We start from the raw sequence: 27,925 nt of genomic DNA on the forward strand, positions 1-27,925 counted from the left end.
CATTGACAAACTTTAAAACAACCTGGAAGCCTTTATTGAACTTTTTGCTAGACAGAAAAAAAACACACCCCATGAATTAATGACATTAATCGGCATTGGTCACCCAGGAATACAAATCAGCATTGGTCTCCCTGCAGGATGACCTCCTGAGGGAGGCCGACAGGGGCAATATGTCCTTGTTGGTCCTCCTCGATAGCTCAGCAACCTTTGATACCGTCGACAATGGTATCCTCCTGGGCCAGCTCTCCGAGTTGGGGATCAGTGGCCTCGATTTGGCACGGTTCCATTCCTTCTATGAGGACCGTCCCCAGAGAGTGCAGCTTGGCGAGATGACTTCCACCCTGTGGATCCTCAATTGTAGGGTTCTGCAGGGGTTGATCATCTTGCCAATGCTATTTAATATCTATATGAGGCCGCTGAGTGAGGTCATCCAGAGTTGTGGGGATCCTCAATTGTGGGGTTCCTCAGGGGTTGATCATCCTGCCAATGCTATTTAATATCTATATCAGGCTGGTGGGTGAGGTCATCTGGAGTTGTGAGGCCCAGTGCCATCAGTATGCTGATGACACCCAGCTCTAACTCTCCTTTTTCCAACTGCAATGGATGCTGTTCTGACCCTTGAATGCTGCTTGAGGACCGTTCTGGAGTGGATGAGGGCAAATGGACTGAGGTTGAATCCAGACAAGATGGAAATCATGGGCGGCCCTGGTGTCAGCGGGTTGAGAAACTCCCTCTCCTTTGGGGGAGTGACTTTTCCCACAAAGAATGAGGTTCGCAGCTTGGGCGTCTGTCTGGACCCGGATCTCACCAAGGAACCCAGGTGGCATCTGTGGTCCAGGCAGCCCATTTCCATCTTCGGAGGATTGCCCAGCTGCATCCCTATCTGGACTCAGGGGCACTCATGACACTGATTCATGCCCTTGTAATCTCAAGACTACTGCAGTGCTCTCTCCGTGGGGCTACCCTTAAGGCTGATGTGGAGACTTCAACTGGTCCAAAATTTGGTGGCCAGATTAATAACTGAGTGAAGAAATTCCAACACATCTCCCCCACTCTGGCCATCCTTCCTTGGTTACCAGTTCATTTCTGTATCGACTTCAAGGTTATGATGATAACATTCAAAGCCCTAAACGGTTTAGGACCTTGGTACCTATCAGAACACCTGCTCCCAGCCAGATCTGTCTGTAATATCTGTTCTTCACAGGCAGGGCGGTTGAGGGCCTTGACCCCAAAGGAGGCCTGGAGGAAAAGAACAAGAAACCAGGCCTTCTCAGCGGTCGCCCTCCGCCTGTGGAACAACCTGCTCACTGAGATCCATCTGGCACCTTCGCTGGATGGGTTCAGATGAGCATTGAAGACTTGGCTCTTCCACCAGCCTTTTCCTGACCATTAAGATCTCAGCCCCCTTTTACCATCCTTTTTGCCATCCTTTTCATCACCCTTTTACCACCTTCATTGCCATCCATTTTAATTTATCTTGTTGCTATGTATTATTTTATTGTGTTTTAATATTGGTGTTTATATTGTTGTTAATGACCCAGAGTTCTCTTGCAGCCAACTTGTTGGGAGAATTACAGTCACCCTTGCTTTCTCTGAATAGCTGAAAACACATTTTTTTCATTTGTTCAAAGTGTTTTTAAACTAGCTCATTGGTGGTGTTTTTAGCTGGCAGAAAGGACAAGCATGCTAACTATCACAGATATTGGCACTCACATATTCTAATCGATTAAGCTGATTCCATGCTTTCCAGAAGCAAGGCTGATAAGAATGTTTTCAGTTTTAGCAAAATTGTGGTAAATATTCATCAAGATGTGGTTTATATTAACAAATTAAAGTCCAAAACTCGAATAGTCCAGCCTATTAGGAAGATTGTAAAGAAGAGGGGAAAAAAAGACAAGCAAGAAAAGAGGTTTTGGTTCAGTGGGCAGGTAGTGGGTTTATCAAAAATTCTTGCAGCAATTTCCTTCTCTCCAAAGTACAAAACAGGCAAAAAGGAGGGGATTTTTCACTTCTATTCTGGTGAAGCTCTTAGTGTAATAATTATATTTAAATGCTAACACCTATGTAAACTGCATTGAGAATGCAATCTCATTGTTCCTTCATTTTTTAGGTAGATACTTCTAAATCATTTGCCGAACAAACTCCGCTGCGAGTACTGGGTCGAAATACAAGTCCTTCAAGAAGTCATCACAAATCTCAGTTAAAACGAGGTAAACAGAATTACATCAATATTTACTGGATTTAAGTGTCAAACCAGAGGTTGAAATAGCTGTGTTGATTTCCAGGCGCTGGTAGGAAAGAAACAAGAATAAGAAATGGAAATAAATAAATAGGTATAGCATATAATTAAGCTATTGTTCAACTGTGTAGATGGAAATCTGTCATCCTTACTCCTTCAGATTCACTTTGGGTACCCATCACTCAGTGGTTTCAGTGGAAAGCGGAGTACCTCTTTAGACAGTATGTCTTGCGTTCAACACATTTATTAAGTCAATCCCATGGAAAAGAACAGGCTGTGGCTCAAAATGATGGAGTTTGGATCAGGATGCAAGCTGCAGTTCTCTTCCACTTGTTCCAAGTCCGAGGCTAGAAACAGATGTTCAAAGAAAATCATATTTCCTGCTCTTATGATGTCTTAATTCCAACAGCACCATTTTCTTTTGGAATGAGTGAATATGCAATCAGACATATAAAAAATGCCTGCATATACATTTTGAGCATTTACATGTGTCCTGGTGAAATCCTCCATTATCACAGGATTCTGTTCTTCCTGCCCCTCTGGGTATATCTTCCTCTTTTGCTGCCAGTAGAAACCTTGGGTTTTTCTAATAATAATATGCCTGTCAGGAAGAAGATGCTTTATATTGCAATGGAGCCCAAGAATGTGTCTATGGGGAACTTGGGATCTGGATTTATCTGTTTTTGATTCCCAACGCTCTACAAAACACACTTTTTGTTCTCTCTGGGCATTGGCGGAAGAGTTCTGATTTGTTTTAACATGGGAATGCATGGGGTGGGTGTTCTTATGTAGATGCACAGATTATTCCTGACACTATTTTCAATCTATGGCAAGGAGCTGTGATGTGGGATTGCACAGTCATGTGTCTTAGTTAAGAAATGGGAGAGCCATAGCTTAGAGCACTAATGTCTTTCTACAGCCAACAGTTCTGAAACTTGAGAGAGCACTGCTTTCTAGATGCTGGGTGACTAATGTGTAGTTCTGGCTGAAGGGAAACTTTCTGTGCTTTCCCATTCTGCCACTCAAGACTGATGAAGGCTGCTCTGGAAAGGCACTGGGAAACAGTTTTATGCTCCTCAGCGAGACTTGAGGAGAAACTATCCCTGCCAGCTCCACTTGGCAAGTTTGGCTTCCAAGCTTAGCAACTCCCAGCTTTTGATTGACCAACAACACGAGAGATCTACCAGGAGGGGATGCAACTCATGCTGCCTCCTACACAGAGATCACACCACTGCCAGGAAAAAGTGTTTCCCCCCCTTCTCTGTTGTGTTAACTCCCCCCAACCAGCTGCAAGAAGAATTCAGCTGAGCCTTGGATCCATTTTTCCCATTCCAGCATGTATACAAAATGGGCCTCAAAAACATTTGCCAATTTCCTTTTTTATTAAATGCTGACAGAGAAACCCATGCCCCTATCTCTAGTCTGTCCTCTCCAGCCCTGGAAGTACTGCTATTCTTTGCCAAAAAGCATGACAAGAACAGGAGCAAATGTTGGTGGAAGCATCTTGCTGTGGCGGTCCCTTCACTGTGTTCACCCTAACACACTAGATACCATGACGTAGGGGTTTCCAAGTATTCAGCCTCCTGCCCCTCAATACGCACAAAGGCTCGATGCTTTTCTTCTCCTTTTCCTTTTAGACCAAAAGCCAAGGAAGTTAAGCCATTCCCAACAAATCTGCATCTTTTAGAGAAGAGTGGGCAACTATTGTCCTACCAGGTTTTTGGGTTGCTGCCCTCAGAATTCCTTACCATGGAATATCCACAGCTAGGCTGTAGTGTTCACCATGCTCATGAATATTTATGTTGATATTTTCATGCACCAATAGGAGTTGATGGGGGTGGAGTTAAGTGAGGGGAAAACAAAAAGGGGAGAGAGAGAGAAAGAGAGGGGAGAGATTAGAAGAAAGAAGGTTTTAGTTGAGAGTTAACAACTTTGACTGGTCTTTTATCACTTGAAACAATAAAAAAATTCTAATTGATCATTAAATGATACGTTGCCCAGACCTCTGTCATTAATAGTGAACAAAGCTGATGTAATCAATTGGTGGCAGCTGAATGACGCGTAGCTTGTGCCTTTGATTGGTGAAACAACCAAGGGCCATGTGGAAACGTGACATAGGCTATCCACAGCTTTTCTGGATTCTTCCTTCGGACTAAAGCTTGGAAATGTTAGGTTTTTTTGATAGCAACTCCCAGGGATTCTGGGAGTTATAACCCAGAAATAAAACAAGACAAGACAAAACAAAGAAAACCCTAACATTTTCAAGCTTTACTTTAGATTCAGAAATCTCCACCCCTAGGTTCTGTCTAGCAAGAATCTATTATTTCAGTATTATTCTGTGGGGCACTGTTATATATTGTCTACCGAATTGATGACATAACAGACTTAGGGCCACTGTTGACATTGCAGTTATCAAAAGACGTTTCTCAGGTCTGGATACAAACTAATGTAGAGCCTTGGCCAAAAGGAAACAGGTGCAGTTAAACTAGCATGCAGTCTTTTCTCAGGCCCTCCTTTCTCTCTCCTTGTGTATGCACAACATAAAAGGTACAGTATTTGAATTCTTTAGACTGGATTGTTCTTTTGTTTCTTGCAGCATTGTCGTTTGATAGTTGGAAAGCAGCATGCCCAGCAGCTAAGGTAATATTAGAAATACAGTCTCTAAAAGCATCGTTAGCAACTTCACTAATGAAATATCTGTGATTTTTTAAAAGACTTGTTCTTTCCTGCAGTGTTGTTTGAGCTTACAAAATAAGCCTAAGGGGGAAAAAATCAGAATATTTTGAGTGGATGGCAGAGGGGACAGTTTATGTAACCTGTAATAATATAATTTTCATTCCTACAATGGAGTATATAAAACTAGCTCAGATATAAGCCAGTGCCATGTATCTGAACTGTTACTGTGAAGAGTACGTAGAATTATTTCATAATGCCTGTACTTGCCTTCTATGGTCTAGTCTCCTGATATCTTGTCATAGCTAATTCTGGTATATTTTTCTTTTAGACAAAGATGTTAAGCTCTTTGAAACAGGCAAGAGGTAACTGAGCTATCAATACTTATCAAAATCAGAACAGAAGAACCCTATAACAATCCTAGTTTTGCCTTGCTTTTAATGTTCAGAGTATTCTGCACCCCTGAATTCAGTCTCTGCACAAAGTTAATCTAAAATCTGTCTTTACAATAAGTTTTCCCTTTCTTCACAGGTTATCAGGGAGCCAAATGAGCACTATAGTTTGGATCCTGCTTCTTCATCTTTGGAAACAAAAGCACCTGTCAGTTACTCAAGCAACGCTCCTCCTGTTTCCCACAATGCTTCATTTGCCTCCTCAAAGCACTACCGGTCACCAAGTCCTGGTGCAGGATGGGCGTCTTCTCAGCACAGGTTGAGAACACCTTTAGACAATTATCAGCCAGGCCCAGTGTCAACATTCTGTATGGCAGGAAATCCCAGTTGCTAATCAGTGAGAGCAGTTGCTGTTGCTCCTCCTTATGTCCATCACTATCAGCCAGAAGCCTTGGGAAGTAAGAGGAATGAGCAGTGTTGGTGGTTGGGGGGGGGGAGGGTTGTTATGTAACAGTGGGGAAAGAACTCTTGGCCCAGTTGTCTTGGCAGTATATCGGCACGCCTCCAGCATTTCTGGATTCATAGGTGGACAGGCAATGGGGTTGTACTCTCACAGACTCACACAAAGAGACGATTCTGTCACCCTGGCAACAGGGCCAGCTGTATCTGGTGATGAGAGCATGAGAGGAGGTTGTACCAGGGCGCTGCATCTGAAGCACCAGTTGCTGCAGATGCAGCAACCAGTGGAAGCGATGGACAGTGGAAGTCTGAGCAGGGTGATCATCTCAGCGATGAGACAAGTGGCTGCCTGCTGGGCCTTGCCCTTCGACCGCCGGCTAAGGGTCATGATGGACTCAATGGGTGCCACTTCATGGAGCATGGCCTGCCCCATGCTCCCAGCCCCAGAAGCCCCTGTGGCTGCCCTTTTGAAAGGAGGCGCCTCCTCCTGCCTCCCTTCTGCCTCCCCTGGAGCTGCTCTTTTCCCTCCCCCAGATGGTGCGGACGAAGTGCCTTCGCTGGACAGGAGCCTTGGGTGGTGCCTCTCCAGATGTTGGCGGAAGGTGATACCTGGAGGACAGATACCTGGGGTCTGACCCCCTCCGGACCACCCCAAGGCAGATATTGCAGCATGCCAGCCGTGGGTCATCGCTGAGCACCATGAAATGATCCCACATGGCCCCTCTGCCATGTTGCCCAAACGAAGACCCACTGCCTGCCCCTGACTGCTGGCCTGGGAAGAACTCTGTGTCCCAGGGGTGCTGCTGGTCTGGGAGGAGGGAACAGATGACTCTGGGGACAGGGGTGGGGTGGGGGGCTGTGAAGCCTGCCCTGCCATTACTGGTTCCAAATCAGACTGGGGATTTTCAGAAACCAGTAACTCCTCAGATTCCTATAGGAAGAGGAGTGGCAGTTCTTTTGGAAGCTTTGGTCCCTGCCTGCCTGGAAAGGCACCGGAAGAGGGAGAGTGGCACTGGTTATCGTAGACGTGGCTGTGCACGTGGTGGTCATGATGACAGTGCTGCTACCTAGCCTGCGTAACTTCACAGCCTTCTTCCCCTTGGATTGCCCCTGAAGAAATCCCTTCATTTTCTACTGCCTGCCTAACAAACCAACTAAATAAATAAATAAAGCAATGGAGACTGAGGAAGGAAGCTAATAGTGAGTCAGACACTGTGTGTGTAAATTTTATTTTTGGAATGATGGCAGTGTAATTCTTTTACTAAAATGTGACCTGCCTGCCTAAACAAAGCCCCACCCCCTCAGTATAAGGTAATTAGGAAAATTTCCCCCCACCTGACCCACTGTGGCAAAGAAGCCAAAAAAGCCCAAAAAGAAAAGCCCTGCCACCTACCAGCTAAGTCTCAGTCTCGCTCTCTTTCTCTCTCTCTCTCTGCTGGCAGCTGATCCGGAGTGGGGTCTTGAGGCACCTCCGTGCCCAGGATTCCCCCTTGCACCGCCATGTCTGGTTCCATCGCCACGTTGCCGTGGCACGCTGCCTGCTGGGTTGTTTTTGTTTTGTTTTGTTTTCAGTTTGGCCACGCAAGCCCAAAAAGGTTTGCCACCACTGAACTAAGGCATGTGGTTTTGAAAATTGAAAAACAAAACAAAGTTAAGAAAGTCATAAACAACACTTCCCCTAAAAAGCCAATCATCACTGTCAACTGAATGTAAATAATAGAGCCACAGATTGGTAAAATCATGCAAGGAACAAAAACAAGCACCCACTGCTATCCACAGCAAGATCAGGGAAGAGAATCCTTTTCACATAGTGGCTAAAAGATAGCTGAACATATGCCAAGGGCTGTCCCTGGTGGAGAGGGTCCAGGATACCCCCTAGACTGGAAAGGTCCCTCATTGGTCATCCCAGACTCACCCCTGAAGGTGCAGGTACCTTGAGAAATGCTTCAAAACCAACAGGTAGGTTTGCATTTCTGTGGGAGCAAATAGCCCTACTATGAAGAAGAAATATTCATGATTCATTATTTGAGTTTGTCTCTTATCATTTGTTCTTTCACTGAGAAATGAAAGCATAGTTTTGGCTTAATCTTTCTCCATATTAAAGTCATTTATCTTCAGCGCTTATTTTGGATTCATATTCAAAGCAGGTTTATTCATATGTAAAATAATTTGGTTAAGCTATCCTAGCTGGCATGGCTTTTCAAAAGAAGACAGATGCACAAAGGATCCATATTGGAATAAGAGATCAGGCTTAATAACTCAGTGGGACATCTGTATTCAGACCAAAGCTTGGAAACTTCTTTTTAAGTAGCTTTTTCCAGGATCCCTATTGAGTCAAACAATTCATGCAACAGATGTAGCAGGAGTGGATCTAGCATCTTTGCATGAAAAGGTTATCTGTGACCTTATGTAAGCATAACCTGTGTTTCCAAAATGGGGATCTCTGTTTGCACTGACTCTGTGGCCCAAATCCTGTTTGCATAATTTTCAGCTTGCACCAGTAAAATGTATTTTAAATGAACTAAATAATTCCTTCCTACCCATCCACCCCATTTGAGGTTCTGTTTTACCCTGGTAAGTTTTTGGGAGCCTTGGGATGGGGTGGGATGGGATGAGTTGTCAAATATTCCTGCCTATCACTGCCAGAGGTAGTAATCTGGTAATGATTTTTGACAGTTAAGGCTCCCTCCCCCCCATCCTGAAACTCCTCAGTTTTACTGGTGTGAGCTGATGACACAAGCAGCTTACGCAGCACAAAGTTACACAGACAGAATTTAGGCCATTTTGTGCAAGTGTGATATCCCATGTTGCTGTGTGAACAGAATGTGATGCATTATTGGTACACAACAGGATCCAAAACAATGTACCAGCATTGAACAATGGAGATTCCCAGCTTCTGATGTTGGAAAGTGATATGGAGCTTTGCTCTGGCTAAGCAAGATTGATATCTGAGCTAGAGCCATATCTATTCTGTGCATCCATGTATTTGTAATGGATTCAGTTTAATGGCATTTACATATTTGCACAGGGGTAGATTCTAATAATTTTAATGCTCCTTCCAAGTAAGTTGCTAAGGATCACTGCTTCAGAAGGCAGATGCATGTTTTGAATTGCATTGCTTAAGTGACTGCGCCTGTGTGTGTAGAAAACAAAAAAATTAGCCTAAGGCGATTTGAATTCATTGGCATTTTCCAGGATATACTCCAGCCCCAGTCCCACCTGGGAAGAGATTAATGAAAGAGTGAGGAATCTCCTAACCTCAGATGAAGCCAGGCAGAGACTTTCTGTGGTGAGTATGATGGGCTTATGAGGGCCAGTTTGCTACCCCGGGTGGAACAGCAAATGACGCCTCAACATTACCATTACCACATGTAACTCAAATCCAGATCCATATTTCCCAAGTCAGAAAATCCCACCAAGTGCCTCTTCACATCCCTGAGAAATACAAATGTCATAATAATTAGTCAAGTCAACGATTTGCTGCCCTTTTGTGACAGTCCCACAGTTGCTGCTTAAGCCAGCTATCTGACCCTCCCTCATGGGGCGGGGGGGTTGGCTCCATAAGGTGAACTACTAGAGACAATGGAATTATTACTGAGTGCTTCAAGTCCTAAATCACCCTACTCTATATAGTGGTGCCTTGACTTACCACCATGATCCATTCCAGAAGATGGATATAACTCGAAATGGTCATAAGTTGAAGCACCATTTCCCATTGAAATGCTTTGGAATGCGATTAATCCGTTCCGTCAACAACAACAACAACAACAGTAGCAGCAGCAGCAGCAACAACAGTAACAACAACAACAGTAACAACAGCAGCAGCAGCACAACAACAACAACAACAACAATAATAATAATGCACACAGCAAGCCCGGTTGGAAGGCACTGGGGCTTAAAAAAAACCAAAACCAAAAATAAACAGCAAAGCAAGCTGTGTCGCTGGGGCTTTTTAAAAAAACAACCCAAAATAAAGCACACAGCAAGCTCTGCCGCTGGGGCTTTTATAAAAACACCCAAACCAAAAATAAACAGCAAAGCAAGCCCCAAAGGTGCTGGGACTGCCAAAAAAAATCCAAACGAAAAATAAACAAAGGAGCAAGCCCTGTTTGCAAGGTGCTGGGGCTGCAAAAAAAAAATCACCAAAAAAACAAAACAACAACACAGCACAGGAACATACACCCCAGCCCAAAAGCACGCTGCAAAACCCACTCACAACAGTTTTTAAAAAGCAGAAAACAGCACCTTACCTTACCAGGCAGCCTCCTCGGATTGCACATTCTCTAACTGCTGGGGCGAGAGCTACAAAGAAGCAGCCTCGTTGCCACCTACAATTAGCAATTTCAATTTCTCCCCTTTTCCCCCTGCCTTTTTCTGTTCGTAACTGGAAGCTCTGACAGCAAGTCGAAGCAAAATTTTGCAGCTGGAACTGGTGGCGCAGTGGTTAAAACGCTGTACTGCAGCTAAAACTGTGCTCACGACCTGGGGTTCAAATCCCAGGTAGCCGGCTCAAGGTTGACTCAGCCTTCCATCCTTCCGAGGTCGGTAAAATGAGTACCCAGCTTGCTGGGGGGGCAATGTGTAGCCTGTATAATTAAATTGTAAACCGCCTGGAGAGTGCTTGTAGCGCTATGGGGCGGTATATAAGTCCAATAAATAAATAAAATAAATAACTTGAAATGGTCATAAGTAGGATGATCGTAAGTCGAGGCACCACGGTAGTCACAAATATTTAATACTGGCTTTTTCAAAAAGTCACCTTTACAAACAGAAAGTTTACAGTATATTTGTAAACCTGAAGCTAGGTTTTCAGAGCTGCACTAAATGAGGTATGTGTTGTGGGAGGTATGTGAGCATTTTCCGAGTGTGTATAAATACAGTATATATAAAAGAGGTTCTGGAGCCCTGTAATAATTCCTCCCAAATAAGCAGTTTTGATGAAACAGTCTGAGGAGGAAGTATTAGGGAACTTTTGCTGCCACTGTTGTCGTTAAATGTGTTGAGCCCTCCTGCCCAGTTGCATTCCAGCAAAAAGATAATGTTGGGAAACTGCCCCTTGACTTCATCTAGTCAGGCCCTCAGTGAGCTGCTAAGCCCGTATCTGGAATATGTCATGTCAAATTGCAAGGTTGGGCTGACATGACTGACTGCTCTCCTGAAAAGTGGTAATATATATATACAGTGGTGCCTCGCTTAACGAGCGCACCGTACAACGACGAAATCGCATAGCGATCCCTTTTTGGGATCGCTAATGCGATCGCTTAACGACTTTTAGATAGGGCGAAACTCGCTTTGCGAAGATCGGTAAGCATTTCGCTTACCGATCTTCGCAAAACGAAGCCCCGACGATCAGCTGTTCGGCAGACAAAATGGCCGCCGGAAGCCCCAAAATGGCCGCGTGCAGCATTTTCGCGCCCTCCCCTCGCTTAACGAGGGCGCGAAAATGGCTGCCGGCCATAGGAAGCATCGCTGAACAGTGAGTAAAGGAGCCTTTTGGAACGCATTAAACAATGTTTAATGTGTTCCAATGGCTTTCCCTGTCCCGTTCAGCGATGTTTCACTATAGCGAAGGTTAATCCGGAACGGATTAACCTCGTGTGACAACCCCAGACCTACTGGAGTATACCACCCTGTAATTATGCTGCCACCAACCATTCCCTAAAAGGAGTCACACAGACCAGGAATGGATTTTAATAAATAAAAGGACAAGGTTTATTGAAATAACAAACAGGATAAATAACAGAATCAGGTAAATAGGATAATGTAACGTGGCATAACCCCAATCACACACATACAACAGCTTGGTTCCCACTGAACCCTTTAAGGTAACGCACAGACCCTGAACCTATCAGTTCTGGCTACCTAAATAGAAACCTGAACCTATCAGGTATGTACTAACTGACAAACAGTTGTACCCAGTCTGACACACAGACTCCAACTCCTCTTCTCCACACAAGCTCCAAATATATATACAGTACAGCTCCTCCCCCCTGATGTCCCGCCTTCCACTCCCCATAGGATGGAACTTTCCCTCCAAACCCATGACAGACAGGTACCATCAGTGCTGTATGTGACACCTCCCCTCTTTATAAGTTGTTTTGCAGGGGAAAAGCTAAAGTGCTTTTCTCCAAAAAAACAACCAGGATCAAAACATATAAACAGTTATACATTATAACACAATACCATACTTACTCACTCTAGGTCAAACATATCACCTATGCATTTAAACATTAATATTTACAATACATCAAGTTACCTTTATTAATACAAACCAAGCCTGTTCAATAAACAGGTACATTTAACTTTTGGTCACCAAAATATACATAGTCCATGGTTTTTCGCCGTCTTCACTCGTCGGGTCTTCTTGACAAGGCGTCAGCCACACAGTTCATTGACCCTCTGACCACCTTCACTTCAAAGTCATAATCTTGCAGGTTTAAAGCCCACCTCATAAGTTTACTATTATGGGTTTTCATTGTCTTTAACCACTGCAGTGGTGAGTGGTCAGTGCACAGAACAAAATGTCTTCCCCAGATGTAAGGTTTGGCCTTCTGAATCGCGTACACTATGGCCAGGCACTCCTTTTCCACGGTTGCCAAATGTCTCTCACCTTTCTGGAGTTTCCTACTCAGGTAGGACACTGGATGCTGGTCACCATTTTCATCCTCCTGGCAAAGAACTGCTCCTACCCCGCTGTTAGACGCATCGGTGTAGATGATGAACTCCCGATCGAAGTCAGGAGCACGCAGCACTGGATAATGGATGAGCGCCTGCTTCAACCTCTGGAACGCCTCCTCACAGTCGCTGGTCCACGGGATGCGGTCATCAGTCTTCTTCCGCATCAGATCGGTCAGCGGAGTCGCTATCTCGCTAAACCTCGGGATGAACTTTCTGTAGTAGCCCACCAACCCAAGAAATGATTTGACTTTTTTCTTGGTGTTGGGTCTGGGCCAATCACGAACTGCTTCTATCTTGGCCTCTAGGGGTTTGATCACTCCTCCCCCTACTATGTGACCCAAGTATTTTATTTCTGGGCTACCCAGCTGACACTTGCTTGCCTTTACTGTTAGCCCTGCTGCACTTAACCTCTGCAGCACTATCTCCAGGTGTTTCAGGTGATCTTCCCAGGTATTGCTGAAGATCCCTATATCGTCAATGTAGGCCACAGTAAAGTCACTGAGCCCTGCTAAGGTCTGGTCCATCAGCCTTTGGAATGTGGCTGGTGCATTTCTGAGACCAAAACTAAGGACTCTAAACTCATATAGACCGAAAGGGCTGCAAAATGCGGTCTTTTCCTGATCCCTGGGATCAATCCTTAATTGCCAGTAACCCTTTACTAGGTCCAACGATGAAATGAACCGACAACCCCCTATGGTTTCAATCAGGTTGTCTAGCCTGGGCATTGGGTAGGCATCAGGAGTGGTTATGCGGTTTAATTTCCGGTAATCTACACAAAACCTAATGCTCCCATCAGGCTTGTCCACCAGGACTATCGGAGAGGACCAAGGACTAGAAGAGGGGACGATTATGTTCTCCCTAAGCATCTCGTCCAGCTCCTTCCGCACCTTGTCCCTATAGGGTCCCGTCACTCGGTATGGGGATACTGCTTGCGGGGGTGCATCCCCTGTGTGGATCCGATGCATCACTCCCTTCACTGTCCCCGGCTTATTCGAAAAAACCTTATGATATTTAGTGAGCAGCACTTTTAGTTCTTGCTGCTGGTCTTGGGTGAGTGCAGGACTGATCTTCACCTCATCTGGGTTGTATTTCACTTCCCCTCTACCCTCCCAGAAGGGTAATTCAGCTTCCTCACTCTCAGCTGCTTTTATGGCAAATAAAACCCTCTGTTCCCCTCTGTAGTAGGGTTTCAGGGCATTCACATGTACCACCCTTCGTGTTTGGTGTTCCTCCTGTTCTATAAGGTAGTTCAGATCTGACATCTTGGAAATGACCCTGTATGGTCCTGCCCATTTGAGCTGCAGTTTGTTCTCTTTGCAGGGCCTAAGCCAAAGCACTTCCTCCCCTGGGTTAAAGTGCCTCTCCCTGGCTTTCTGGTCATACCAGGTTTTCTGTCTGACCTTCTGAGCTTGCAGGTTTTCTGCTGCTAGCTCTAGGTTTCTGTTCAGGTCATTCATTAACGTGTCTATATACGTCACAACATCTTGTGGGTCATCCTGGGTGATCTGCTCCCAATTTTGTTTGATTAACTCAAGTGGACCTTTTACTTTTCTCCCAAACAAAAGTTCAAACGGACTGAACCCGGTACTGGCTTGTGGCACTGATCGATAAGCAAACAAAAGGGATTGCAGCTTCTGGTCCCAATTGTTTGGATTCTCTGCCAAGTAAGCCCTAATCATGCGCATCAGAGTCCCATTGAACTTCTCCGTTAACCCATTACTTTCGGGGTGATAGGCAGTGGTTTCCTTGTGTTTAATTCCACAGATTTGCCATAACCGTTTCATGAGCTTTGATGTAAACGATGTGCCCAAATCTGTGATTATTTCTGAGGCAAATCCCCTCCTGGACATATACCCCACCAAGGCATCTGCCACTGTGTTAGTTTCGATGTTAGTCAAGGGTATGGCTTCGGGGTACCTCGTGGCATGGTCCACAATGGTGAGAATGAACCGGTTCCCCCTCTTTGTGGCCTTGGGCAAAGGTCCCACAATATCCACTCCTATACATTTGAACGGGGTGTCAATCACAGGCAAAGGGCACAACTTCGCTTTGGTCCTGTCACGGTTATTCCCCTGCCTCTGACACACATCACATTGTTTACAGAACTCCTTGATCTGCTTCCCTATTTCCGGCCAGTAAAAATGTTGTGTGATTCTCTGCTGTGTTTTGTTCACCCCCAAGTGCGCAGCAAACACGTCAGAGTGCCCCCTTTGTAAGATCATGGGGCGATACTTTTCAGGTACCACTAGCTGACTTCTGATCCCATCTCCCCCTTTTGAGATATTCATCAGGGTCTCTCTATATAAAATTCCCTTTTTCTCGCGAAATCTCGCTGGGGTTTCAGGTGTTAGCTGGGTGTCTGTCACCTTTTCAAAACACTTTCGGAGAGTGGCGTCTGCCTTTTGCTCTTGGCCAAATTTGCTGTCCGTGGCTAAGGTTTCTGCTACGGCTTCGGGACTACCCTCATCTGCTTCAACCTCGGGCTCTTCAGTACCCCCTTGAACTGTCCCCGTGGTAGCTTGTGAGCGTGTAATCACTAGCACCCGTTTCACATGTTCAGCCAGGTCATTTCCCACGAGCACGGCTGCTGGCAGAGTCGATGAAATCACTAGCCACCAAACTCCCCTCCAGCCTTGAAAGCTCACAGGTACCTCAGCTACTGGCAGTGAGATCACCTGCCCCTCAATCCCTGCCACCTTCAGGCTCTCATTTGGGATTATATACTTCCTAGGAATAATGTCTGGATGGCACAGGGTCACCTGGGAACAAGTATCCCTTAGCCCCCTATACTGATGGTCAAGTATTCCTACGTCCACCCCGCGGTCTCAAACAATTGCGAATCTGTCCTCACTAGTAAGCAGCGCTTGACCTCCACAAGAGGACCATTTTCCTCAGCCTGATCAGCAGATGTAACAGGTCCAGAGTGAGTCGCCATGGCAACAGGCTCCCTCAGTGGCAAGGAGCTTTGCTCTGTCTGGACACAGAACACAGCTTTTGGCTTGGTTCCACTCAAATCATGAGGCAAATTTCCCTTTAGCTGCTTTAATTTCTCACACTCTGAGATTAGATGGCCCTTTCCTTGACAGAAATAACATTTTCTGCTGTACTTGGAGTCTTTCTCATCTGGTTTTGGTTTTCCCTCCAAAACCTGAGGTCTTGGTGGTTTCATGTCTGAGGGCTTCCCTTCAACATGGGCCCCTCCCCCTTGCTGGTTTTTCCCTGGTCCCTGAGAGTACCTACTGTAGGTTTCTTTGGGCTTACCCACAGTTTTCCCCTCAGCACCTAAGGGCTTCCTTATTTGGTAAATAAAATCTGCGATCTCTGCCGCTTCTGTCACCGATTTAGGTTTCCTCTCCCTAACATGGAACTTTAGTTCCCCATGCAGGACTGAATAAAACTGTTCCAGCGCTATCAGGTCTTTGAGCTGCTGGAAGGTCTCTGTCCCCTCCTGAGACAGCCATTTCTCTAGCAACCTCACCAGTTGGGCCCCCACTTGGGTAAAAGTCTGCTCTGGTTTTTTTGTGAGTGACCTGAATCTTTGCCTCAGCTGTTCCGCATTTATCCCATGTTGGGCAAACACCAGTTTTTTAAACTCAGCGAAGTCTTTCAGCAGTTCCACTGGCATCTCTGCATAGACTTCTGCCAGGCTGCCACTGATTAAAGATCGCATAATAGTCATCTTCTCAGTTTCCCTTACTGAGAAGTCCACAAACGCTCTTTCCACGAGGGAAAAGAACACCTCAGGGCAATCTCCCTTGTGGTACACAGGGAATTTCTTCAGGTCAGTTTTAGACAGGCTGCCTTCCCCATTCCCTGGGTTCCCCTCATTATTATTGTTATTCCTATTTCCACTCATCATCTCCAGCTTCTTCAGCTCAAACGCCATTTTTTCTAACTCAAATTGTCTTTGTTTCTCCCTTTCCCTTTCCTGTTTCTCCTCCTTTTCCATTTCAAATTGTCTCTGTTTCTCTCTTTCCCTTTCCTGTTTCTCCTCCTTTTCCATTTCAAATTGTCTCTGTTTCTCTCTTTCCCTTTCCTCCATTCTTTCTCTCTCTAATCTTTCTTCTTTTTCCATTTCCCTCACCCTCAGTTCATGCTGTTGGGCTAGGAGCATTTTCCTGAGTTCTGAGGTCAGTTCTCCTGTGCTCTCATCCTGCACTGAGCCAAATTCCTCCTCAGAACCTTGGTCTCCCTGTGGTTCTCTCACTTCCCCCATTTCTGCCATCTGGCTTCGAGTCAAGGGCATAATCCCCCCAGAACAGGCTGCCTTCAAAAGTCAAGCCTCAAAATAAAACGACGACTTTTTTCCTTTTGCCTCAGAAACAGCCTTCTATAGACTGCTGCTGTTCCTTCAGCACCAACTTGCAACTGTTGCCAGGCAGAATCCACCCCCTCTGCTAGGCCTCTCAGCAGACAGGCTAGATCACTGTTACTTCACGCAGCTTTGCCTCAGCCCTTTCCCGCCAAAACGGGTTGCCTCAGAGCTCCCTAATCTAGTCCCCCAATCTGAGTTTGCACGTTCTTCCACTAGCCTACCTCCCCGTGAGGTAAGCCTAGAAGATTACCTACGCGCCCTCAGATTGTCCCTGACTAGACCCCCCTTGCTCTGGGCACACTTGCCAAGGCTTTGCTGGACCACTGGACAACTGGACTAGTCGTATCCCACACGCTGGACACCAATCAATGTGACAACCCCAGACCTACTGGAGTATACCACCCTGTAATTATGCTGCCACCAACCATTCCCTAAAAGGAGTCACACAGACCAGGAATGGATTTTAATAAATAAAAGGACAAGGTTTATTGAAATAACAAACAGGATAAATAACAGAATCAGGTAAATAGGATAATGTAACGTGGCATAACCCCAATCACACACATACAACAGCTTGGTTCCCACTGAACCCTTTAAGGTAACGCACAGACCCTGAACCTATCAGTTCTGGCTACCTAAACAGAAACCTGAACCTATCAGGTATGTACTAACTGACAAACAGTTGTACCCAGTCTGACACACAGACTCCAACTCCTCTTCTCCACACAAGCTCCAAATATATATACAGTACAGCTCCTCCCCCCTGATGTCCCGCCTTCCACTCCCCATAGGATGGAACTTTCCCTCCAAACCCATGACAGACAGGTACCATCAGTGCTGTATGTGACACCTCGCTATGCGAGGCACCACTGTATATATATATTTAAATCATCTACATAGAAAGTCAGGTGTCAGTGGCAGGTATTCTGTCCCAGCTTTTTTGTTGAAGTGGTAGTTTTCTATGTGCAGAATTTAATTTAATTTTAATTTAATTTAGTTTAATTGAAAAGTAAGAACTAAGCCAAACATAGACCTGGTTTATTTGTACACCATATTTGCACAATATGTTCACACAAGAAATAAAACAATTGACACAAGAAATAAAAGCAATCATCATGTTAAAGAAATAAATATTGATAAATATTAAAACAAACAAGCATATTTCTGTAACTTTGTAATTCAAGGAATATAAAAGCAATTTTTAAAACCCACTAAGGAATGGGAGCAAATTAGGGAAAACATAGTTGTTTGATTCTCCTTTTTGAACCTGAGTTCAAATCTAAGATGTCTGACTAAAGAGTAGAGATGTATCAGGCTTGGCATTGCAGAAGATGGAATACAAGGGGCAGAGATTTTATTTGGTCAGCTGCCAGAACCCCAAGCTGTGGGAAGAGGTTCCCACTCTTCGTACAGCTGTTCTGTATAGAGAGAGCAAGCAATGCCTGTCTCTAGCTTATAGCTTCTTGTTAAAAGACAACAGAAGCTGCTCAACTGAAGTGTGCTATTCATGGGCCCATGAACTGTAGGCAGTACATACATCAATTAATGGTGAAGTCATTTCTCCAAGCCGACACTTTATGCATCCAAAATGGCATCATCTGCACCATCCTTAGCTCAGAGATGAATTTAAACCTGCAGCTGCCATCAGAAGGGGCAAACACTAGAGATGTTGGATAACTTCCTTCAGCTTACAATGTAAGGGACAATTGATCTTGACAACTGTACTTTTGTGCACTGCTGCACAGATGTGAGCACTAGTCTCCTTCACATTACAATACTGCAGTACAGTTCCTGGATCAAAATGCATACCAAAGGCTTACAAATATATATATATACTTTTAGGGTAAATTGCACACAAATGCATGTTTATTTTTATTCAAAAAATTACACATTAATGCAGAAATGAAAAGGAATGGGGTGTGAAGATTCTGACACTGGCATCCTTTTAGGAGTAGGTACAAGTTTGAGGGAAGAGATACCAGATCCATGTGAAAAACTGATTGATCCTTGCCTCATTCTGAAAGCTGAGTGCATAGCTCCCTATTTATCCCTTTGAATGTTGAGAAGAGCTGTTTTCTGTTCATAAAATGCTTAGATCGTTTTCCTTGCCTCCAGAAACTTGATCTTATGCTTTGTTCGAGTTCGAAACTGATTTCATTTCCTAATTGGTGGATCCCTAGGATAAAAACTCAGATATGCCTGAGTTAACCCAAACTGACATTACTTGCTGTTGTCTCTCTAAAATGATGCATGTACTGAATGAACTTTAACATAAAGGTACCCTTGGCTAGCAATCTATTGAGGGCAGCGTCGTACATTAGCTGTCCCTGAACATACACTAATAAGCTGCTTTAAATTTCCTGGAACAGCTGATATATTTGTTGTTGTTTTTTTGGTCAGGAGCATTTAGCAGTTCTGCTGCTGAGGAACAGCTCAGGTTAATGGAGAAAATGTTTTGCAGGGAGCCACTGATTCTGAAATTGATGATGTCCTTGAAAGAAGGTCTGTCTCTTTGAGGAGTTCTCCACAGGGTGACTTGATGGAAAAAAGATACTGATATCTGGCACGGACAAGGTACGCTGCTTTAGGTCCTTTCTTCTCCATTTTCTAACAAAAAATATACTGGAGTGGAATGTTTCAAGAGGCTATGAAAAACAGTACCGAGGAGATTGTAAACAACCTGTGACATAGCTATAGGACAAACTGTTACAATAATGCTCTGAGCAGCCATATTTTTTAACCTCATATTTCATTATAAATTCACATATCAAGTTTTATGTTTATATGTTCTGAAAATATCCAATCATTTCTAGCAAGCAAGATGATTTTATCCATGGGATTATGATTTGTCATTGTTTCCCCAATTTCAATGTATCAAAATCTTTACTAAGGGACGTGGTGGCGCTGTGGGCTAAACCGCAGAAGCCTGTGCTGCAGGGTCAGAAGACCAAGCAGTCGTAAGATCGAATCCACGCGATGGAGTGAGCGCCCGTCGCTTGTCCCAGCTCCCGCCAACCTAGCGGTTCGAAAGCATGCAAATGCGAGTAGATTAATAGGGACCACCTCAGTGGGAAGGTAACAGCGTTCTGTGTCTAAGTTGCACTGGCCATGTGACCACGGAAGATTGTCTTCAGACAAAACGCTGGCTCTATGGCTTGGAAACGGGGATGAGCACCGCCCCCTAGAGTCCAATACGACTGGACAAAAATTGTCAAGGGGAACCTTTACCTTTACCTAAAATCTTTACTACCAGACAGTATCCCCCTCTCCATTGCCAGTCTCTAAGATCCATGTGAGACTCAAAATGTCAGCTATGGATCATTCAGGTTGTTCAGTGGTGTTTCATGCTCAGGATTTAATTGGGTTTCAATTCGTGGAAAATATCTGCCCATTCTCCAGCTGCAGGGCGCTTCCCTCCTGTGCCTTTTCTGCCAGATGATTCACTCAGATGAGGAGGTGGGGCAGGGAAGCTCGCAGTTCTGCCAATGAATGGACACTTATGCAGAGAAGGCCCAGGGGAGGGAAGCACACTGCAGCTGGTGAATGGGCAAGTGCACAGAGGAGGCGAGAGAGGGAAGGGCACCTGTTCGGGTGCAGTGCCAAACTAGATCGAACCGCCAAAATGTGATTTGTGCCCATCTCTGGTCCTGGGACATCACAATGAAATCTTCAAACTCCCAAGCTACTAAGTGTGAACTGCTGAAAAAATTGCATTGTAATATTTCTGTTTTTAAATTTATTATTTTTGTAGAAATCTCTGGGGGCCCTGATGTAGTCCTAAATGCTTGTGTAAATAAATAAAAGACCTGGCCAGCAAAGAGAATTCATACCATACAGCAGGGGAGACAAACCTTTGGCACTCTAGATGTTTTGGACTACAACTCCCACAGTCCTTTGGTTTTGGCAATATAGGCTGGGGATTTTGGGATTTGAAGCATCTGGAGTGCCAAACGTTCACAACCCTGCTCTAGAGATGATCTCAGAATCCTTTGTGATATATGTCTTCATTGGTCAGTGTTCCAGAGTTCTCTATAAATAAGGGTTCCATAAGAGTAGAGAGCAGAAGCACTGATCTATAATGTGGATTTTTAGAACAAGTTTACCACCTTGATTAGAGAAGAATTATATATATATAGCAATGTTTCCCAACCTTAGGTGTTCTTGGACCACAATTCCCATAAATCTTGGCCAGCACAGCTAGTGGTGAAGGCTTCTGGGAGTTTTAGTCTAATAATATCTGGGGATCCAAGACCATTTTGGGAACCACTGATTTACAGCAATAAAATTAACAAAATAGAAGAACAAGAGGTATAAATATTTTCAAGGATAGAGTTTCTGTGTAATTTTGTCTCTGATTCCCCCCCATAACAACAGATAATAAATTGTGTCTTGCAGAAAGAATGGCAGCAGACTTGGGTGGATGCTTGCAGGCCCGGTTGCTGGCAAGATCTTCCTTCTAGAGTCCCTTGATAGATGGTGTTCCTCTTCTGTGTGATGTTTAAAATTGTTTAGAAACTGAGTCTATGGATTGAAAGATGGTGCTGATTAAACGGTTGATTTATATGTTTTCAAAACTGTGCAGATGTATCCGCTCATTTCAGACTGAAGCCATAATAATATTGAACGTTGGTGCAGTATTGCTTTGCATTTAAGCTGTTTGAAGTATTTAATATGTGTGAAAGAGTGTTTATTTTGAATTATTGTTGTTGTTGTTGTTGTTATTGTTGTTTCAACTTACCTTACTGCTAAGGTTTTGGGATTGTGCTTAGTTTAGGTGATTTCAAGTGAACAGATTAATTCACAAGCAAAAGTGCCATTGTCAATTTTTAAATTGTTCCAGCAAGGAGACATCAGCCATACACTGGAGAGATTCACAGTAAACTTCAAAGGGATCTCCTTGGAGGCGAGCAGTCACCTTGAAACCCTGGAACTGATTTTAAATATTTTCCCTTCTATTGAAAAAATTGAAGGGGAACTATAAAAATGCATTATAAACGGGGGTGGGACAGAAAATATATACCTCTATCCTGGCCAGGACAAGCACTCAAGGGGCTTTGGAGAGAGCAATTTCTGCACCATAGGTCACCCCCCCCCCGAAGCAGAATTGCTCTGCATGACTTTCGTCCTCAGCTGGCTGATTGCACATAACTGTTGCTCTAATCTAGTAAACCTGAAGTGCTTTGGCCTTTCCATGAAGGAAAGAAGCTCTGATTGCCTATTTTGATTGGCCTCCCCCCCCCCGCCCCTTTCTGGTTGTTCCACTAATTCCATCCATTTTGAGATGGGGAAGAAGCCCAGTGCATGGAGAAGGACCACTTTTGCCTAGTCCGCAAGGGGGCGCAAGCATCAGATTCACCATTAGTTCCCTTTCTTTAAGGATGTTAACATCTTACTTTTGTACATGGAAATGAGTATTTGAGTTAAATATTCAAAATAAATCCAATTGAAACCCCTCAAACCCTGGTTTCTTCCCTATGGATAAAATAAAATAAGAGAAAATAACATTCAGGGGGAGGAAAGGATATATTGAGAGAAACTGTCAACTTTCACCATTGATCACAGCTTGGAAGACAGTCAAAGCCCTGTTATCTCAGCCCTGAGTTCTCTCCCACCTTTGTCCTCTCCGAATCCTTTTGCAGTGCAGACTGCTGGAAACAGTGGAGGAATACATGTTCTAAGGCATGTCTGCACTACACATTCAAACCAGCTATTGAACCTGCTTCACAATCTTTATGTGTGGGCCTGTATGCATAGCTCATAGCTGGTATGATGTAGTGTGATGAGTGAAAACTGTTGCACATTTACCCTAAAAGTCTCTTAAGGAAGAGTGCGGAATACCGCCCTAATTTTATAGTTACCATGACTCTTGAGTTCAGAGGAAGCCATGATACTCTGTTTTCAAACCAGCTATGTACCAGTGTGGTGTAGTGGATAGAGTGATGGACTAGGACTCTGGAAGTCTGGGTTCAAATCCTCCCTCAGCCATGGAAGCTCCCTGGGGATGTGAAACTGATAAAGCCGCTCCTTAAATATCTCACCTTGAGAGCTCTGTAAGGGTCACTATGTTGGTTTCAATTTGACAGCACGTAACAACAACAAAATATGTAGTACAGTGGACCCTTGACTTACAGACGGCTTGACTTACAGACTTCTCTGGCCGCAAAATTTAGGTTTGACTTGCAGCCTGAGAATTGACTTACAGACCAGAAAAAAACCAAAATGGAACAAAAACGGCCTGTTACGGGATTAATCGGTTTTCAATGCACTGTAGGTCAATGGAGACTTGACCTACAGACTTTTTGACCTGCAGCCACCGTTCCAATACGGATTAATTCTGTAAGTCAAGGGTCCACTGTATAGATGTTCTTGGTTGTAGGGTTAGGGTGTATATATAGCATGGAAGCAACTCCCATCAGTGCTAGTAACCAGCAAAGCCAATAGAGACAGATTCTGAAAGTGGTAGCCCAAAACATGGGAACCGATATCCTGTTGCCTAAATGCAGAGCAGAAGGGAAATTGTGTCAGCATCTCCTCCCTGCTTTGGCAGGCATGTGGTGAGGAGCCTTCTGGTCTGGTAGGAGCACTTTGACCTTTCCCTTCTGCACAGCATTTAGGCAGCAAGATAGCCTTGGAGGGTCACAGTTGTGCACCTATGATTTAAAAGCACTTTGAAAGCCAAGAGACAGATTTGCTTAACACACAGGATCCAAACTTCAGAAACAAAAGACTAGCTATTACCTACTAGAATTTGACTTAGAACTGAGGATTTACATCAAGGTAAACTCAGTTTTTCAGCCTGGTTTTTTTAAAGCCCAGAAATATATAATGCATGAGTAAAAGCAGTGTTCCTAAGAATGCAGAGTGCTGCTGCTGCTTCTTCTTGGTCTCTGTGATTCGTGTATATAGAGGTCTTATGCCTGTGCAGAGTCATACCCCAGTCATTTGAAAGTCAGTAGCTTTTGAGGGGAAGCCGGACTCTCACCCCCAGCTTACCATAACTAGGATCCTTCATTTCCTCTTCATCCACCACCCAATGAGCAGCTTTCCAGGACATTCTCCTGATCAGCAAGTTTTTCTTGTCAACTGAGTGGCTTTATTTGGTATGTAGTTCTGTAGATATTAAAATATTTTATTTAAAATATTTTTACCCTGCCTTTCTCCCAAGGAAGGACCCCAATGTGACTTACATCATGGAAACACAATATTAGAGTTAAAAATGGTGAATTATTCAAATTGGGTTGTTGTGGGTTCTTCGGACTCTTTGGCCGTGTTCTGAAAGTTGTTCTTCCTAACGTTTCGCCAGTCTCTGTGGCCAGCATCTTCAGAGGACAGTACTCTGTGCTCTGGTATTAATAACATTATATTAAGAATGTTAGGTAAAGTATTACTAAAACAGATTTAGAAATGACAAAATGCAAACCGTCTTATTGTAAAATCTCTTTTAGACAGTCTGTCAGTAAGGAAAAACCTGCCTGAAAATAAATGTCTTGGCCTGGTTCTGGAAGGAGAGGAATGATGCGGCCAGCTTGGCCTCCCATGAAAACTTACTTTTCAGACTTTTTTTTTCACTTTTTACACAATTATGGGCTCTGCCTTTTTAAGCTGCAACAGCCCTTTGTGGATTTGCGAAGCCCTTTGTGGCCTTATTTTTTTTAAAGAAAATCATTGAGTGCAGGGGAAAAATTGGATAGATATTCTAGGTAACTTTTTTGTTTGGGAGAAATACATTTAGTCCATCTTTGATCCATTTGTGGAGGCTCCACTTTGATAGAAATGAAAAAAAAAAACTAAGAATCTCAGTACAAGTGGGAACAGTTACTAAAAGCCACTCTTTGGTCCACTCAAAATCAGCCTCTCTTAACTGTTTCAACTTCTATTTTAGCCCCCCTTTGCTTTTGAGGGTACTCCAGTTGATCTTCTCTGCACCTATAAGCTTGAAAACCTCAAAATCAAAACCGTCAATATCCTCTACTTCAAAGAAATAGATTCTGAAACATCCAGTATCAAAAAACTTTGTTAGTCTGAGAATTCCTGCACCCCAGCCTTTGGGATTAAGACCTATTTCTGAGGAAAAGCAGCTCATGCAGCAAATGTTTTGAAGTCCCCATGAACAGGTAAAGTGAGATGCTGGCTCATGAAAAAGGCATTAAAATATAGGGCTCTTCTGAACACAAGGAGAAGGGAGTTCCCAAAAAGCTGATAAGGAGCTTCTCACACTTATGGCTGAAGAGTTTCCTCTTGTTTCTCCTACTCTCCTACCTCACCACTGGCAAACATACATACAGTACCATGATTTTGGCTCCAGTGGCATTGTTATCTCACTGTGAGACCAGTTGCAAGAGTCCCTCAACCATTAAACTCAATTCGAAATGGAGGCTGCTTGACAGTGCTCTGGTGACGTTTCCTGAAAATGGTTCTTCTGGGGAGGTAAAATAGGGGCAAGATCCCATCTTGGAGTATTGCGCATGTAGCCTCCCATCCCTATTAATGTTCCCATCACTCTAATACTTAAACAGACTTCTTTTATTACTGCTGGACTTAGTGGAGAGCAGTAGTGGGAAACTTCTGCTTAAAGGTTGTAGCTGCATTCTGTTCCAGTGACGTGCATACACTCCTGGCAGGAAGCGGCAGCTGCCAGCAGGTGGGGTAACCCCTTATTCTGCCCTTTTGCTTAGAATTAGAACATAAGATCAAACGGTTATTTCAGCCAATCCTGGTTACGATTAGGTAACTAGTATCCTATCTGTCTCTCACAACATATTATGTAAATCATGCTAAATAAATAAAAGAGCTCTCAGGGCGTTGCCTGTAGGCTCCGCTGGCTCGGACATCCGTTGTCAACTCCTTTGTTCTTTCTCTAAGGCAATTAGCCTGTCTTTGTTCCATGATCACCTACAAGCAGTCTCTTACCGCTGATACTATGGCCCTTATCCTATCAGGACCAAGGTAACCCTGACATGGAGAGTTATCCTTTCCCATATCTCATCAGAGGAAGTACCCATTGTCTTATGGAGAGAGGCCATTTGAGATAAATCTTAGCAATGTTCTGGCTAACTCTGTGGGGTCCAGCAGCAGTGACAAAATTACTTCAGTTCTTTCTCTAGCTTAGCACCACTATAAACAACTCTACCAACATTTTTGATTGTGCAGTCAGCAATATTGGGTTTTGCCCTTCAAGCATTTCAGTTGTCACTGTTGCCAACACCTCCATCAGGCCTTGCCTAGGCTTCACTACTGACTCCCAGCATGGTGTGCTACTTATTTTCCTCTCTTCTCCTCATAATTGAGCATACCATCTGCAGTGCAGTCATTAACATCAGAGTTGTTGCCAGCAGCCCATTTGGCTGTTCAGATGCTTCTCTTAGCGCCAGCTGTGATACTGCTTCAGTGTTTCACAAGATGGGGCCATGACTGCTGTTTCCCAAGCCTATGAACTTGCTCATTTACACGTGCCTGAATGTCTAAAGAGTCACTCCACAAAGACAATATTAACTTTGGTTGCACCTCTTGGGGTGTTACATGGTCTCAGCCATCCATATTTGTCTGACATTAGAGACTGGATACCTGTGCATGGACTGATTTATTGTTTGGTCAACATTCTGGCGTCTGTTCCGATATGACATCTCCCCATATCTCCCGTCCTTGTTAACCATACATATGCAGTATATGAGTCACAGAGAATACAAATAATAACAGGTTGCTTGTCTGTAATTATAGTTCTTCATTGTAGTCTCTGTGAATGCAAGCAAATAAGCCTGCACAGAACATCCCAGAATCGTTCCCTGCTGGGCCCAAGCATTTTCGCAGCCCTGGTGACTCTGCTGCGTATATCACACAGGTTCCCTCCATTTTACTTGCGTTTCTTTTCATCTGCCACGGAGATAGCAACATTCAGGAACCTCTCTTTGGGCATCTGTGAACTCACGCAACTCACTCTTCTGTCCTTCTGTGACATTTCATTTGTTCTGCTCTGGAACTCGGGGATCTTTGGTGAGGGACATTTACAATAAATATATGCAGTGGAGCTGGGAAGGGCCCCCATGATGGCTGCCAAAAGCTATTTAGCTCTAGAATGTTATGAGCATGGCTCTGCACAGGTATATGACCTGTATGTATGTCTGTGTCCACAGATGCCCATGGAGGAACTAACATTTCTGTTATTGCCAAGGAACCATAGCCTGTCGTCGTTACCTGACTAAAAGACTTGTGTGACTAAGAATGTGAAGCTTTTAGGCATGCTTACAGTTCTTGCTTGATAAAATAAAGGCTAACTCTGTCACAACAGAAAGGGCAAATTAATGGGAGAATGAAATTAGCCTTGCCTTTTTAACTTTAGGTGCTTTTGCTAGGAAAAACAAACCGCGACCTTGAGCTACACTAATGTATTCTTTACAGTGAACTGCCAAGTCAAAGTTATGCCTCAAAGTTGGAAGAGGATCAAAGTAATTTTCTCTTAAAATTGCTGCTTTAAATGATTGTCCACCCTCAGCACCTTGTAGGATGTGATTTATAGAAATGGAGACCTTAATGCAACACCAGGCCTCTTTATTTCCGCTCTGATACTCCACGCTGCACAGACATTGGACTGGAGGCTCCAATTCAATCAGTCGACTTACTTAACCTTGGAAGGAGTAGAATTCCACAGAGTAAAAGGGGTCTTTCAGTCCACGCCCAGATTTCTAGAACACATTGGGTGGGTGGGGGGAATATTTTCCTGCTTGCCTACCAACTAATATACTTTGCACTGAAAATGGATGAATCACAGCTGGAACCGAAGTCTGGTGAGAACTTGAAATGCATGAGCAACATGGATTGTAGATGTGGGGAGACCAATGCTATTATGGAGATCCACCTTCTTTAGTGTGGCAAGTTTTAATCTGATTTATTAATGTGGGGATCATCTGTAGTGGGGAAGAGGTATTATCTGGACACAAAAGGATAGATTTGCCCTATCTGTGTAACATTTATGTGAGCACAGAGTAGGCTGGGTGGGATCTATACACATCATGAGGACAAATCACACTAGTTTTGAGAAAACTAGTACTAGTACTAATTATCCTATACATTTGTATTCACAGTGCCATCTGAACAGTACATTTTGTTCAGCTAGCCATTTCCACACTCTGTGAAGTTCTGATATTGCCCCATTAAGCTATTTTGCAAGACAAA

The 27,925-nt window shown here is 44.1% G+C and overlaps 1 protein-coding gene across 3 annotated transcripts in view; it reads left to right on the top strand.

Moving 5' to 3' along the window:
• SPATA6L (spermatogenesis associated 6 like) overlaps window positions 1–19,330 on the top strand; it is a 55,060-nt gene extending 35,730 nt beyond the window's left edge. For all 3 annotated transcript variants that reach the window (XM_078385045.1, XM_072992148.2, XM_072992149.2), the window contains 5 exons: window positions 2,111–2,210; window positions 4,836–4,879; window positions 5,444–5,622; window positions 8,959–9,052; window positions 19,218–19,330. In XM_078385045.1, the coding sequence (XP_078241171.1) occupies window positions 2,111–2,210; window positions 4,836–4,879; window positions 5,444–5,622; window positions 8,959–9,052; window positions 19,218–19,313 (513 nt within the window). In that variant the 3' untranslated portion in view covers window positions 19,314–19,330. The remainder of the gene's footprint in view (window positions 1–2,110; window positions 2,211–4,835; window positions 4,880–5,443; window positions 5,623–8,958; window positions 9,053–19,217) is intronic.
• Window positions 19,331–27,925: the final 8,595 nt, after the last annotated feature.

Source organism: Pogona vitticeps, chromosome 2, assembly GCF_051106095.1.
Source record: "Pogona vitticeps strain Pit_001003342236 chromosome 2, PviZW2.1, whole genome shotgun sequence".
Taxonomy (NCBI): domain Eukaryota; kingdom Metazoa; phylum Chordata; class Lepidosauria; order Squamata; family Agamidae; genus Pogona; species Pogona vitticeps.